The following is a 16,644-nucleotide window of genomic DNA, read 5'->3' as shown; positions in this document are numbered from 1 at the left end:
CGCGCCATTGCGCCCAGCCCTGTATTCTTTGCTCCACTGACTTTGTCCCCAGTAAAACTTTTTTATATACGTGGGCTTGTTTCTCACAACTGGGGGCTCGTCCGGGAGGACAGAAGCCTCGCCGCCGTGGAGCCAGAGGGCCCTGAATGGAAGGCGCGCCCCGCTGAGTTCAGGGGTCTCTTCGGTTCCCTCCGGCGCCATCGGAGGTCGACGGTGACGATCCCGGCGGGGGACTCGTGGGCCAAAGAGGGGGTAGGGCTCCCTGGAGACCGCGGCAGACGTTACACCTTGTGCACAAGACCCGGGCAACGAAAAGGGGACTGTAAGTAGTGTCCAGATGGCAAGATACGGGGAAGACTGAAAGGTGTGTGTGTGTGAGATGCGAGGCACCAGGTCACACTTGCGAAGCGATTGTGGAGTCTTTCTAACCGTGGTTCCGTGCTCCCGCGAGGGGGACGGCCGGTGAAGAGACGAAGCGAGTGAAAAGGAGTGAACAGCTCCAGCGGGAGGGAAGGGGAAACAAGAAACTTCAGTTAGTCTAGTTGAGTGAACAAGACACTAGGAGCTGGATAGTTGAGTTCCCAGGGTAACAGGGAGCCAAAGATTGCCATTTCCCATACAGTCCATTAGGGAAAGGCTGGGAGAAAAAAAAAAAAAAAAAAAAAAAAAGAAGAAGAAAAAAAATATATATTAGAAAACTGGGATTATAGCCCATGTACCAGAGGGAAGAGTAAGATCAAGATGGTAAATTATTGTATGTTTGAGTGGACTAAAAGACCTATCAGGGAAGATTTGGTGAATTGGCCAAAATATGGATCAGAAGAGGATTGGATTTGTCAAGCTCTTAATATTTATGTTAATTCAAAGGAACCATTTAATCAGGAAGAAAGTGAATATGCCTCGTGTTGGAGGGGGTCGCAGAGATTTGGGATTTTTTAATTGAAGCAGGAGGAGCAGGTTGAAGAAGGTGAAAGGGAAGGAGATGGGACCCTTTGGATAATTTACCCCTCCCATATAACCCGGCACTCCTAGGAAATCAAGGTGTGCAGCAGGAAGATGCGGGTGAGGAGGCTCCTGTTGTTAATATCAGACCTGAAACCTGGCAGCAATGAAGGGGGGGGAATTGTTTAAGGGAGCACGGGGAGGCTAGGGTTAATCCCTGCGGGGAAGTTCCAGCGGCAGGAATTCAAGGGGGGATGGGATTTGTGGATGTGCTGCTAACTAATGTAGAAGTGAGGGCATATAAGAATGAATTAAGGAGGTTATTAGAGGACCCTGTGGGGCTGTCAATTTTTGGGACCCAGCATATATACATGGGAGGAGATGCAGTCGATTATGGGAATCTTTTTTTTTTTCTCCTGAAGAAAGACAGATGATCAGAACGGCTGGAATGTGGATATGGGAGAGAGAAAATCAGCAGGGGATACCCGGGGAAAAGAAACTCCCTGTAACCCCTCTGCAGTGGAATCAGAATGAACAAGAGCGGAGGAGAGATATGAGTGACTCTAGGTCATTATAATAAGGGTCTGGATGAACTCCTGAGAGAAGCACAGAAAGTATATGTTAGGAAGGATGAAGAAAAGGCTAAAACTAAAGCTAAAATTATGATAACTGCACAAGAAGCTGTTAGAAATAAACACAGGGAATCTCAGAGGGGAAATCACAAATTTGAAACAAGCAAGGGAATGAAAGTGAAGGTGGAACCAAGAGGCACCACTGGCTAGGGAAATCACAAGGGGATGTTTTTATTGTGGGAAGGGGGGGGGACATTATAAACAAGAATGCCCCCAGAGAATACGGGACCTGTTGGTGTTTGAAGTAACCCAACAGGATGAGGGTGGTAATCACTGGGGGTGTCAGGGGCTCTACCTCCTGGGGGGTATACCAACAGAAGAGCCCTTGATAAATTTGAAATTGAGTCCCCAGGAGGAAGATTATGTAAAAGATACAACTTGGGCTGTAGGGGCTAAAGGTGAAGGGGTTTTCAGTCCCAGTTATAAAGAATGTGTTAATACAAGGGGAAGATCAATATGCTGTTAATGATCTGTTGTTAATGCCAGGGGTAGGATGTAATTTGCTAGGTAGAGATTTACAAGTGCAATTAGGAATAGGTGTGGTGCTGGATGAAGGAAAACTGGTGGTTAAATTACTAGAATTATGGGAGGAGAATCGGGGAGGATATTCTGGAACCAGAGCATAACTGTTTGGATTTTATAAGTTATCAAACGAAAATAAGAGAAGATCTGTTCAATGAACCTTTGCGCTATAGGGAAAAACTATTTATTGATGGGTCCTCTTGATGGCTAGAAGGAGAAGGAATATTGGGTTATGCAATTATCGAGGGGCAGAAGATGGAAGTGTTTGAAAAGGGGAAATTACCTGCTGGGTGGTCAGCACAAGTCTGTGAACTCTATGCCCTAAAAACAGGCATTGGTATATTTGAGAGATAAGGAAGGGACAGTGTACACAGACTCAAAGTATGCATTTGGAGTGGTCCACACATTTGGAAAAATATGGGAAGGAAGAGGGCTTATAAATACAAAAGGGAAGGAGCTAGTACACGAGCAGCTGATCAGAGAAGTTTTAGAAGCCCTGAAGCTCCCTACAGAAATTGCAATTGTGCATGTGAAAGGACATCAGAGGGGAGCATCGATGGAAATAAGGGGGAATAATTTAGCAGACTAAGTAGCCAGAGAAGCAGCTACAGAATTATCATCAGTAGTTTTATTGGTAATAACAATGGGGGATTATGAGAATTTAGCCCCAAATTTCACAGAACAAGAAAAAGATATACTTAAAAATAAGCGGGGGGAACGATCCAGAAGGAAAATGGACTTTAGCAGATGGAAGGTAGATGTTAAATAAAACATGATCATGAGAAATTCTGTCATTAATACATCAGAAAATACATTGGGGAACGCAATCACTTTGTGATCATTTTCTTAGACAATATGGGTGTATAGGAATATATACGGAGGCTAAACAACTAGTTGATCGATGTCTGATTTGTCAAAAAGTGAACAAAAAGGTAACGAGAAAAAGGTGGCTGGGGAACAGGAGCTAGCCATACAAAGCCTCCAGGTAGACTTAACAGAGCTACCTCAAATACAAGGGTGGAAGTATTTGTTGGTATTAGTGGCTCACTTAACTCGTCGGGTGGAAGCAATCCCCCACACCAAGAGCAATGGCAACCATGGTATCCAAGGTGTTATTGGAAAACATTATCCCCAGATATGGATTAATAGAAAGAATAGACGTGGGCAGAGGAACACATTTCATTTTAAAAATTATGCAACAACTATCTGAAGCCTTAGGGATCGCATGGGCGTGGCACACCCTATGGCATCCTCGGAGTTCTAGAAGAGGAGAAAGAATGAATCAAACTTCAAAACAACCCTTGACTAAGTTAATGATTGAGACTCAGATGTCTTGGATTAAATGCCTGCCGTTGGCCTTATTAAGGATCAATACTCAGCCACGAGCAGACCTGGGAATTTTTCCCTATGAAATGATGTTTGGATTACCATATATGAGTAATGACAGGGCTATTGTCATCCCTGAAGTAGGAGATCAGTATGTAAGAAAGTATGTAATAAGAATAGCTAACACTTTAATGAAACTAAGAAAGAAAGGGCTTCTGCCTCAAATACCACCATTGGCTTTTAATATCCACAATGTAAAACCAAGTGATTGGGTATTGATAAAAGTGTGGAAAGGTTAATCATTAATTCCCGAGTGGGAAGGTCCATTTCAGGTGCTGCTGACCACCGAGACAGAGATCCGAACAAAAGAAAAGGGGTGGACTCTTGCCTCCTGAGGAAAAGGACTGGTGGAAAAGCCTCAGGAGTGGACTGTGGTACCATCCGCTGACCAACTACAAGTCACCCTCAAAGGACTAAGTAAATTCATCAGGAGGGGATTGAATGACTCTTAACTAGTGGTTTGACTGGGTTTTTGACTGGGTTCAGAGGTAGCACTGTGAAAATTTACTTATTCATTTACTTACTTACTGTATAAGGAAGCAAAAAAAACCAAAAGAACAACAAAAAAAAAAATGTCAGGGAAAAGCTGGCGTTTACCGAGCATTAACTGGCAGACATGTGACAGAGTGGCTCTTGGTAATAGATTATGAGCATTTTGGATTCGATCAGGCATTGCTAGAAAATCAACCTAATAGGGTAATACCTTGTCTTGAGTGTATGTATGGATGTCATGAAGCGTGGGTTTTGTGTGATGTGAAATGTGTCACCGGAGGTGGTATTTCTCACAGATGGAGAAAATTGTGTTATAACTGTATAGGGAAGGGGCATGATCTGTAACCTTGATTTACGGGGAAAAAAGGTTAGTCCCCAGAATTTGTGATGTCCCTGAGAGTTGATGGAAGGACACTATCAGGAAGTGCCAAAAATTTTGCTTTGCTTAGAAACAAAGGAAGTGGCTACAAAGGAGCTGCACTTGAATTGACTAACTCGTAACACATGGATTCGTTAAACAGTAGAGGGCAAGACCGGGTTAACCTCTGTGCTCGCCACCAGGAAGACTTTTATCTCAGCTGTGGGCTGCAACCCCATAGGCATGAGAGGTGGGAGTATACGTTATACCGGACCTCTGCTAATCATCCTGGTATGGTTTGATTTAATAGTGGCAAATTCGTGCAGCAAGTGCTTTACAGTCATGTCCAACATCAGAGTGGCTTTGCATTCCCAAAGACAGAAGGGTGGATGGAGGTATTTTTAGTGGGAAGAAGAGAATCCAAGTAAAAGATGTGACAGAAGAAAAACAGCCAGTACCAAAACCGCCGAAAAGACCTATAACAGAATTTTCGACATGGTTAAACCAAACATAGACAAGGTAACAATAACTGTAACACTACCAATCAACAGTTTTCTACCCAAACCTACTTAAACAGCATGTGTCTCAGGCTGGGCCGAGGGATGTGCTCCCGGACTTTGGGGACGGGGAGGGGAAGGAGATGGTGGTTTACATAAGCAGATACAACTACATGGGCACTTGAAAGAGGAACATTTACAAGGGCAAAAGATATGTAGTAAAAAGGCAAACAAAGTGAGGGCTACCAACATCAAGTCTGCATAATAAATTGCTGCCCATACATAAGCACGCTCCATTGTTTTCACGGTTTCGGAGGTACAAGAGTGAGAGCGCAAGTGGTCAACCCGCCTGGTCAGTAGGGATCGGGAGTCAGGGTCCACATACGCAGCAGGAAAATGGATTTCCACGCCCCCAGTCCAAAGCGCATGTGTTGTTGGAGGGTCTCGAAAGTTATACCCGGATGGCAAAAACAACTGCCAGGCCCGCCCAGATCTAGGCAACACAGGCATTCTGGGTGGAAGAGAAACTTCCGCTCATTGCGCACTTGGACCTTCCTCGGTCAAGCCACTAGCCTGGGGCTGGACTATCCCACTAATCTTACTGATCCCGCTGGATTGCAATCTTGGGAAGATGGAAGTAGGGGACGATCCCGTGTGCGCCGCCCTGCTGTTGGGATTTTTCATTATATTGCTGGTGACTGTCGTTGCCATCGCGGTATGCGAGGGAATGTCTCGTGGCTGGTATCGGAGAAGATCACCTCCTCCCCCAGTCCTCCAAGATCACGAAGACAACTAAGACGCCCTCGAAACCTTGATGAGGTGATGGAAACAGACTCATAGTTCAAAGAAGGAAATGTTACTAATCAGCGGAGTTACCACGCGGCGCATGACTGTTGTTCTTGGACTCTTTCTATCTTTCTATCGCTATCGCCCCCGTGAGCAGGGGTAACAAGAGCTCGAAGGACAACATCCAAAGGACAGTGCTGATATCTTTGTTTCTTACTTTTTCTCTTTCTGATTGTGTCGCGTGGGACTTTGCTGGATTGTTATACAGTTAATTATTTCAGGTTCTTTTTTGCTAATAAATTGTTGATTATTGTTTACAGAGTGTCTGATAGTACGGTCGACTGTGCAGTTCGGCGCACAGCTCGAATTTGCTTAACGCCAACAGGTGAAACAGTAGTAGCAAATTGCATGTTGGTCACAACATGTTGGATTAACTGGACAAAGCAAGGAATAACACACGGCAAAAACATTAAGGCGACAACTGCACATAGCAGATAGAATAAAAGCTGTTTTACCCATGGTGCTCCGGGTAACCAAGACCATAAAACACCCTCAATGTTAGACTCAAAATGGTGGAATGATCTATTAGGAACTTCCTGGTGGAAAATATTGGATTTTTTTCTTCCTTTGTGCCGTCGCGGGCTTACTATTTTTACCATGTTTAATACCTTGCTTTATATGGCTAATATCTCATGTTATCGAGGGGATGCAAATAACAGCAATGCCGGTAAACCCTGAAATGGCAGCAGTGTCCGGTGCCCACAAAGTTATGATATTAAGAAAACAATGAGACTAAGTGTTAGTAAGCTCAAGCAAAATATGGTATTAAAAAAAAAAAAAAAAAAAAAAAAGGGGTGGATTGTGATAAATAATAGAAGAATTTTGCTTTTGCTAAAAGTAATTAAACAATTACTTTTATTGAATTAGGCTAAAGCTATTATTAGTACAATGATACAAATTTTAAGAAAAGTAAAATAATTTACTAGTGGGAAAAGAGAGGGGGGGGGAGATTGATCAGAGGAAACAACAACCCAACAGCCCCCTTTTTTTCTTTGGAATGCTCACCAGATGGTCCATATCAAAGGATGGTAACTCCTTTGCAATGGAATGAGAAAGAAAAGGATGGGCCATCCCTGGTACCTCTTGTCCTTGAGGTAAGAGAGGAACTGAAACCACTGAGCCAGAAAGACAAAGGAGCTGCAAATTAGCCCAGACTTGAAGGACAAGGTGTACGTGACCACAGGACTGAGTTTGCACAGAAATAAGGGTCAACGAGCGAAAACAGTGAAGAAGACTACGAGCCTTCATCTGCAGACCCCTGCCCATGACCACCAGGGAGCACCGCGCAAGGGAGATGGGAGGAATTTGGGGTGGGGAGATATGTTAATGATTTCTTGGAACTAATTGTAATATTCCCTCCCTATCTTTAGAAGTAGTGATGCATATGTATTAGAGTAGATGAATATGTAACCATTTATACAATAAAAGGGAGCCCCTTTTGGCTCCAGGGCGCGCCATTGCGCCCAGCCCTGTATTCTTTGCTCCACTGACTTTGTCCCCAGTAAAACTTTTTTATATACGTGGGCTTGTTTCTCAGAAAGCGAAGCTTTGCTGGCTTTTGTGAGTCATTCGGGATGGATGAAATCCACTGCCTACTGAAAAAGCTTGCCTTCCTTCTAAAAATAGACTCTCCAAAATACCTATGAGGCTTTCACTAAGACAGACAGACCCCGGTAAACAAAAACAAGCACCTCTTCAAAATACCTACATTTATTACATCAAAACTCAAAGCTCTAACAGTTCACACATAGTGTCTTCCTTCCAGGCTGTCCCAAATGTGACAACAGGAAGGCAAAAGTGTTTGCATGTATCCAAACAAAGCCGTGGAATAAAAGTCCTGTAAAGATACGTTTACACAAAACTCATGTGGTCTTTAATTAAGTGCAACGTAAGTGGTACACACTGATTGACTTGTACAAAAAGATGCATGAAATAAAAGTTAGTATTTTACATTTCCTGTGCCTTTTGTTGAAATGTAGAACATTTCGCTACCAATACCATGGAGGGAATAAAACACAGCAGCATTAACTCAGATTTCAGCTCTTATTTACAGCATTTAGATGGTAACATTGCAGAATATTCTTGCTTTCATTAAAAATATCTTATAAAAGCTAGCCGTTATCTACCATTACTGGAGAGCTCTGCTGATGTCAGTGAGTATCACTATTCACAGCTTGATTAACCAGTTACTGTTGTACAGTTGAGGCTACACCTGCAATGATTATTTCAGTCAGTTCTGAGAGATTCCGCATCCTCTCTTACCTGATCATCTTTTCTACTTCTCCAGTGGGCCCTTTATGGGTTCTCCAAATTTTGGTGCTAATGCAGACTGCAGCATTAACACAGCAGGACAAAGACATGACAACCAAAGGGCATCAAATATAAAATACTTAACCATTTCATTCTTCTGATTTTTTCAACTTTAACTTTGCCTCGTTTTCACATGAAGAATCTTTGGCTGTTTCAGCTTTGTTTACAGGTTTAATCAGTTTTCTTTTCTGGCTTTTGCTTTCTGGAACGTATTAGGTCTTCGCATCCAAGTTTGACCGTTTTTGCTTCCCACAACTGCATTTCATTCTCGTACCGAACCTTATCATCTTCAGCAAGCTGCACGTATGGCTGGGAGAAAATTAGGTATCAACAGTTACAGAAGGGGCTTTGTCAGGATAACTGCCATGTCACATCCTCCTCTTTGATACAGAGGTGACTTACTACAAGACCTGTGTAGTGCACATCCCAGGCGTCCACTTTCACCTTCAGAAAATTCAAAAAACATCCAACATAAAAATACAAAACCTAAGTATTGAACTGTGGTTATGTCAACAGATTGACATCCCTGAAGAGGAAGTTTATTCAGTACGACTACTAACAGCTAAGGCTTTTTATGGGAGTACTAGTCTGAGAGAGATGGCTTATGTAAGAAACAGGAACAGATATTTCTGCAGAACTATTTCAAATTATTTTTCTACAGAAAAAAACATGAACATAGTGCATGTTCTAAGAACGCATTCAAAACAATCTGGAAGAAGGGCATTGAGGAGGAAGGACGGTAAGGTACAGAATACTTGAAAATTGGGAGGTTTAGATTAGAGTTCAGTATAGCACCCCTCCAGTTTTCAATACCCCCATCTGTAGGTTCGTATTTCAATACACTGAGAAAGCTGGCAAAAAAGTATCCTGAAGACAACCAAAATTAATAAATTACTGCGTGCACATTACATGTAGATTTCTGTTGCTTTTACCTGTCCAAAGTCTTTCCATGAGCAGCAAATTACTATGCTGGCATTTAAAAATAAGTATTATTAGAAAAAAACCAAATTGTTGCAGATTATTCCACCTTCATCCCTAGATGCCGCTCAGCATCCATTTCCAGGCATACAGAACTTCCATCCCATCCCACTGACTCACATTTCATCAACACTGTGAAAGAAATGGTCACTACTGGAATAAAAGTAATGACGATCTTTTTCAAGGTGTACAAATAAGATCTCAGAGTATTGTCCTCAGTATTATACTTTGAGCAACCGAGTTCAAGATTTCCTATGAATTTATTAATTTTGACTCCAGTTTGTAATTTTCCAATTAGATCAGAGCCTCACCAAAACCCACTGACATACCTGCTGTTGAGAATCGGACAGTTTTCACCATGCTTCAAACAACTGCTTCATCTTTGCCTACAGGATACAGAATATACAATACGATAGGATTATTTTCACAGCAGACTGACCACAGGGTTACAGATGAATGTCACACTAGTGAAAGCCAAGTATAAACCAATGTAAAAAAGCAGAAAGTCATATGGGATTAATACCCCACCCTCCTAAAATAGGTAAATGTGAGAAACAAGCCCATGTATATATAAAAAAAGTTTTATTGGGGACAAAGTCAGTGGAGCAAAGAATACAGGGCTGGGCGCAATGGCACGCCCTGGAGCCAAAAGGGGCTCCCTTTTATTGTATAAATGGTTACATATTCATCTACCCTAATACATATGCATCACTACTCCAAGGATAGGGAGGGAATATTACAATTAGTTCCGAGGAATCATTAACATATCCCTCCACCCCAAATTCCTCCCGTCGCGCTTGCGCAGTGCTCCCTGGTGGTCATGGGCAGGGGTCTTCACATGAAGGCTCGTAGTCTTCTTCACTGTGTTCGCTAGCTTGCGGAGCGGCGGAGGAACAATGCCGAGACAGACTCAATGTGAGTGATAAAGCATGGTTCACTTTATTGGTCCAGGGTACACATATTTATACAGACAATGATAATTATTATGCCTACTAGTCACTAGCTGTTTGGCTTAAGCTCTAAAGGTCGTATTCTCACGGTCCACCTACTTGCAGTTAGCTAGCAGCACAAGCTTCTCATAACACTGTTTCCCATTCCACTACTTCCAATTCCTCTTATCTTGTTTACAATATACAACGATACACAAGGCTGAAGCGTCCTTGACATTCCTCATGTATCAGCAGCTGCGAGCAGCTGCAGGCAAACCCTAGTGAGGCCCAGCATCAGCGAGGCAGCATCAGCCCTTAGAACAGGCTCTGATCGTACAACTGCTCGGTGGGCTCATGACCCTTGTCTCTGAGCCATTCTCCAACAGCACTGGACACAAATTAGCCAGTGAAATATTCCATATCATGTAATGTCGTGCTCGGTGTATAGAGGAGGGGTGGTCGGGAAGGGAGGGCTCTCGCTTCTGGGATTCCAGTTTTGGGATCTACACTTCTCTGGGATCACTGGCCAGGAATGGGCTGGGCATCAGTGGGCAGGTGGTGAGCAATCACATTGTGCATTACCCCTTTGCATTTTACTGAAAAAAAAAAAAAAAAAAAAATTGCACTGTTTTTATCTCAACCTACGAGTCTCTTTATCTTTACCCCGTCATTTCTCTCCCTCACCCCCGAGGGAGGGGAGGGTGAGTGAGCAGCTGTGTGGTGCTTGGCTGCCAGCCAGGTTTAAACTACATCAATCACTATCTCAAAAATCATTATTGGATTAATTAAGATATGCCCACTCACAACTTGAAAAGCAATCAGTCAGAAAAAGGAAAAAAAATAATCTTGGTTCTGCAGTTACCATAAGGCAGTATATCTAGACATCTGTAAGGTTCCAGTTTCCAACAATGCTAGCTGCCTTTTGATTTTTTGAGATAAGTACTGTTAGCAGTAAAATCAAATGTTTCTATTGGAGTTGCGTTCAGGGCAAGCATTCAGTATTCAAGTAGTTTGTATTTACCGTAACAAGTCATTCACTCATTCATTCATTTACGTAAGGGCTTTGCTATTCTGTATATATTATGAACTCCCTTGGCTTTCTTTCCAGTTTTATAAAGGACTCTTGTGAGAGGTTTCAGTGATAGCAGATACCACAGCCTGCAAGGGAGCCGTTCCTTGTGTTGCCCTCACTGCAGATGAAAGCCCTTCGTAACAGATAAGGACAGAAGCAGGTAAAGCTTTATTCCTATTGGACAAAACACTAAAAAAATGTCTTCCACAACCTCAAAAAACGAGAATGGAGTTGTCTTTTAGATATCATTTTGTTTTATAAATAAACAAATGAGGGCATGTATTGAGTTTTCAGTATCAGCACCTAATTTGTCTTGTTTTTTCTCTATGCTCAGCTAAAACAATGTAGAGCTTTCTTAGTTCAAAAGAATATTGGGTCTTGCACCCCAGACTGATATCAGGTATTTCTATTTGTGGCTTCGATGACTGCCTACAATCCATATTCTTCAAAGCGAACTTCTATTAACTGTAGACACTGGTATGGCCTGCAGCATTATGGAAATAGTTCTCCTTTTTTGCATATTAAGGGAGCTTTTAGAGCCCGCATCACTCCCACGGGGTCTTTGCCTGTGCCTCTTTAAAGAGAATGTTTCTTGGACCATTCTGGAGATCTCCTCCCACCTTAATTGTATTGTGAAGCCAAGAGAAATTTTACTTCAGATACTTTCTGTCAGGAAAAGCTAATGAGATTGTTTGGATTTAAATTGTAAGAAGTGTTCTTGGCCTGTAAAGTAGCATTGCTGGAATTGAAGGGTGCTCGCACAGTCATTTTCCTTGGAGCAGAGCATTTTTCTGCACTTTGGCACCACGTTCTCCAAAGGTTACTCTCCAGTCTTAACAGGTACCAATGTTCACATATGCAGGAGAGGAAGAAGTGCAATGCTGCATTTCCAACTTACACTAATTAACTAAGTGTATATCAGATACGTGTTACCCTCACGCTGCAAATAAGCTACACTGCAGCAACTGGCAAAGAGCCTTAAGAAAATCACCATTAACGAGTTCACGGTGTCTGGCATTGGTTTTCTGTCTGGTATATGGAATAAAGCCCTGAATCAATCAGTGATCAATACCATTTTCTCCAATTTTGTTAGAAGTATCAGACTGAGCTATAAATACTCAGTGTGAATTCCCCTATTATCATTATTTTATTTCTTTGCCAATTGCTCTAACTATCTGTGAAGGATTAGTCAGTGGAACAAGGGCTGTGACCAAAGTATCACTCTCCTGATGGGGTGTGCTGACTGTCATGCAGTGCAGTCATTACTACACCTGTTTATCCTAGCGTAATCTTGGAGTGACTTTGGTATGACAAATTGAGAGTCCTTCTCCAGTGTAAACTGTAGCCATGGAGTTAGTGCACTTGTCTGGGAAGCAGAAGGCCAGTGTTTAAATCCTTGCTCCGAAAGCCTTAAGAGGGCATTTGAACCATGGGGTTGTTCATGGCCAAGATGTCATGCATCCTGTGGAGAGCACTGGAGTTTCCATGTTCATCAGGTCTTTTCTTTCCAAACTTTTGTTGCTCATGTTAAAGGCTCATGTTCAATACAGGCAATTGAAATGAAACAGTGCTTTGGGTGGGAGAGGGGAGGATTGGACAATGTGCTATTTCTAATGCGGGTGTTTTTATGTTACCCTGGAATATTCGTAACTACAGGTGAACTTGAAAAATCATTTATTCACACAGTTGTAGTTTGGAAGGGATTCGAAGTGGCTCTTTTCATGTTGCTTAAAGGGAAATATTCTGTCAGCCCAAGTTCACTGAAAATTTACTGGAGGTTCATCTGAAATGTTCATGAACCTTAGCTAAGTTGTCAACAAACTTGCCTTGGTTTTCAACCATGTCACACCATTTGACACCAGCAGACTCTTGTATGTGTTTGGAGCAGATAAAAAAAAAGTTTCACCTCTGTGCCCTGCTGTATTAACTGCATTAATTAACTTAATCTGTAAACAAAGATGCTCGTAAGTGATCTCTAAATAGTCCAGCAGAGAATATGCATTAAGTGAAACAATGGTAACATAAAATGTGTGTTTTGAAGGCTTAAACACTTACAGATATTTGCATAAAAACCTATGCGAATCCAACCCTGCAGAGAGTCACCTGCTCTGCTCCTTTCTATGTCCAAAACCAAAAGTAAAGATGAAGGGGGAAATGTCAGTCTTTATTGCGTGTATTTTTCTTGTGCTTCCTTCTGCTAGATGAGCATTTTCATTTTGAAAAAACAGTAACTTAATAAAGCAGAGATTTGAGACTGGAATAGTGAGTTTCATCTAATTACCTCCAGGTGCTTGTGAGAACTTGTTTTCCCAAGGCTCCCTCTGTAGTCAGTGGAGACAAGAGAAAACACTAGAGGCTGGGTTCTCCCAACCTATAACTGGCATGTGAAAGAAAGGTTACAAATCTCTTCCGGATACTCTTCTCTTGCTCTGCATTTAGGTCAGGACATCTGATAGTAACATCAGTGAGCAACTGCTTGGAAACAACGGCATTTCAGTGCAGGCAGATGTCAGACAAGACTGTGTGACAGACTGTGTGGAACCATAATAAATTTCAGTCATTGTTGAGAGCACTAAAGAAGACGAGTGATACTTGGTCCCTACTCCACCCCCTCCCCCTTTGCTGAGGAAACAGAGAGCAAGAAGCTGTGGAAGAAAGCATGGAATTACAAAAGAGATACTTGATATTACTTATTTTGGAATCAAGAGATTTTCAGGGGTTCCTAGTCCAAAAAGGCAAGTGTTGAAAAGTAGAAAGCGTAGCTTTCAGCATACGGATTTGATGTGGTTTGATTTGATAGTTTAGCATTCGTGCAATAGAAGAAATGAGTCTGGCACATAGGTGTGAGAGAGGTGTGCAACAGGTCTGAGTGAATTTGGTATTTCCCATGAATAGGGTGAAACAGCTAACAGCCTCTTGAAAATCTTCTGTTCTGGAGAAAGGATCCTTTGTGAGTGTTTGAAAAAGGCAGAAAGAAGCCAACAGGTTCTCTGAGGACTAAATGAAATGTAAAACATACAAATCAGGGTGTGAGAAATGCTCAAAGGACTCTCTCTGCCTGTATTATAGAGGAAGACTGCTAGAAAGGAAAGAAGCAGAAAAGGAAGGATAGAACTTTTCACCCAGACTGTAACATTACCACACATGTTTGTTGCTGTGCTCCAGTCTCAGCAGGATGAACTGAAATTCCACATGGGACCAGAAAATGAAACTGCGGTTACTGAGTTCATCCTAGAGGGTTTCTCGGGGCTTGATCGACGACTACAGCTATTTCTCTCTCTGGTCCTTCTGCTCATCTACCTGACAACAGTGATGGGGAACGCAACCATCATTTTCCTCGTGTGTGTGGATCACCGCCTGCAAACCCCCATGGACTTTTTCATCAGCAATCTGTCCCTCCTGGAAATCTGGTTTACATCCTCCACAAGCATCAAATTGTTTCTGATCCTGGGTTCTGGTAGGAGAACCATCTCTCTAAGCGGCTGCTTTGCCCAATCCTATTTCTATTTTGCCCTGGGCTGTACAGAATTTGTTCTACTTGTTGTTACGTCCTTTGACCGCTATGTTGCTATCTGCCAGCCTTTGCGTTATGCTGCCATCATGAAGCCTCAGCCCTGCATCCAGCTGGTTGTTGCTGCTTGGGTCATAGGCATCACGCTCCTGAGTTACCGTCTGGTCTTCATCTACCAGCTGAATTTCTGTGGCTCAAATAAGATCTACCATTTTTTTTTGTGACAGTTCTCCCTTATTCAGACTGTCCTGTTCTGACACCAGCCTGCTTTGGAAAATAGACTCTGGTTTAGTATCATTTGTCATACTGACTTCCTTATGCTTAACTCTGGCATTTTACACAGGCATTCTCCTCTGTATTCTACACCTTCCAGCAACATTGGGGAGGAAAAAAGCTTTTACTACGTGTTCTTCCCATCTCACCTCCTTGGCTATTGCATATGGGAGCAGCATTGCTCTCTACATGCATCATTCAGAAGATGCTTCCTTGGAGACAAACAGAATTGTAGCTTTGCTGAACACTGTCCTGTACCCATTCTTAAACCCCTTCATCTACAGTCTGAGAAACAAGGCTGTGATAGCGGCCCTGAGTGAAGCCATTGGCCGGGCAACACTGCAGATTTTCCCCTAATCATGATGCATTTCTGGACAGCAATTCCAATGATCTGCTATCATATGTTAAGTAATACCAGTGCAGATGTATGCCACCTCCAAAGACAGATGCCTCAGGAGATTTCTGTTCTTCTTGGGTTGTGTGAGGTTAAGTGATAAGAAGCTTGTCTGCACATACCAAGGAAACACTAACCATGGCAGGAGGAGTAACTCAGTGAATACCCTGCCCCAGCTGCTCTCAGGCCCATCACAGCACAGCCAGCAGCTCATCAGGAACCCATCTCCACAAACCAAGAAGAGCACAGAGGCACAGTGGCAGGTGGGAAACCAACTTACAAGCTCCTGAGCAATTAACATCTTGTCCCAGCTCCTTACAGAGCTGTTGTCCTCGTTTGGGCTGAAATAGAGTTAATATTCATTTTCAGGGACTAGATGAGTGCTGTGTTTTGGATTTAGCTTTGGGTTTGGTAGGAGAAGAATGCTGATAGCACACTGGTGTTTTCAGCTGCTACCGAGACTTCAAGGACTCTCTGACTCCTCAAGTTCTGCCCCTGTGCAAGGGCACAGGTAGCAGGGAGGGAAAACGGACAGAGCACCAGACCCAAATTGGGCAATGAAATATTCCATATCATGGAACGTCATGCTCACTATATAGAGGAGGGGTGGTTGGGAAGGAGTTCTATCGCTTCTGGAATTGTGATTGTGGGATCTTGGTATCTCAGGGTCTCTGGCCGGGAACGGGCTGGATATTGGCTAGTGGGTGGTTAGCAATTACGTTGTGCATTGCCTGTTTATATATTTCTTTTTTTTTTTTTTATCATCATCTTTGTTCTCATTTTATTGCCATTATTAAACTTCTCCTGTCTCAGCCTGTGAGTCTCCCTTCACCCCTCTAATTCCCTCCCCCATTCCCAGGTGGGGAGGGGGAAGGGAGGTTGACCAGCTGCAGTGGTTGGTTGATGACCAGCCTCAAACCACGACAGCTGCCCTGGGAGAGCCATCAGCCTTGTTGTCCAGGTGTGAAACCCATCAAGATGAGCCACTGAGAGCAGCTCTCTGGATCACCATTTGGACTAAGGGGATCGTTGCCTAGGGGTGGAGGACACATTATAGAATGTGGGGCACGAGCATTTTTGGACTGCAGAGGACCTATTATGAACTTTTTATTGGAGGACCCTGACCAGTGTATTCCATTCTATCTTCTCATTAAACTTATTTTCTAACGCCTTCCTGTGTGAGGGAATCTCTCTTCTGTGTGAATGTGTGAGCATGGGGGTGTGAGTGCAGCAAGTGGAGGTCAGATAGCCCACGTCATTAGTGCCACCAACTGAGTGGCTGGAGTGAGTGAACTTAAAAGTCTGTGTGTGTGGGTGTGACTGGGGTGGTCTATACCATCATCTGGAATGGGGGTGCTGCTTTGAGGGCTTGTATGTCCCGATGCCTGCAACTGGAAAGGCTGGTATCCAGGGGCAGCTATTGACGACACACAGTGTCTGAGCCCAGATCCTGGAGGTATCCACCCTCTACAGTTATATATACAATGAAGAATAGAATAGAA

The 16,644-nt window shown here is 43.0% G+C and overlaps 1 protein-coding gene and 1 long non-coding RNA gene across 2 annotated transcripts; one reads left to right on the top strand and one right to left on the bottom strand.

Moving 5' to 3' along the window:
• The first annotated feature begins 16 nt into the window (after window positions 1–16).
• On the top strand, window positions 17–15,444 carry LOC122154025 (olfactory receptor 49-like). The gene is given in 3 exon segments (XM_042799273.1): window positions 17–322; window positions 14,130–14,687; window positions 14,689–15,444. Coding segments are annotated over 2 exon segments (948 nt in total). The 5' UTR covers window positions 17–322; window positions 14,130–14,156; the 3' UTR covers window positions 15,106–15,444.
• On the bottom strand, window positions 8,232–9,517 carry LOC122154026. Its single transcript, XR_006165928.1, has 2 exons — window positions 9,293–9,517; window positions 8,232–8,294 (listed from the first exon to the last, which is right to left on the bottom strand). It is a non-coding gene; the product is annotated as an uncharacterized LOC122154026 (long non-coding RNA).
• Window positions 15,445–16,644: the final 1,200 nt, after the last annotated feature.

This window comes from Tyto alba, unplaced genomic scaffold, assembly GCF_018691265.1.
Source record: "Tyto alba isolate M040663 unplaced genomic scaffold, T.alba_DEE_v4.0 Super-Scaffold_29, whole genome shotgun sequence".
Classification (NCBI taxonomy): domain Eukaryota; kingdom Metazoa; phylum Chordata; class Aves; order Strigiformes; family Tytonidae; genus Tyto; species Tyto alba.
The sequence above is the reverse complement of the archived record's forward strand: the minus strand, read 5'-3'. Positions and strand labels throughout refer to the sequence as shown.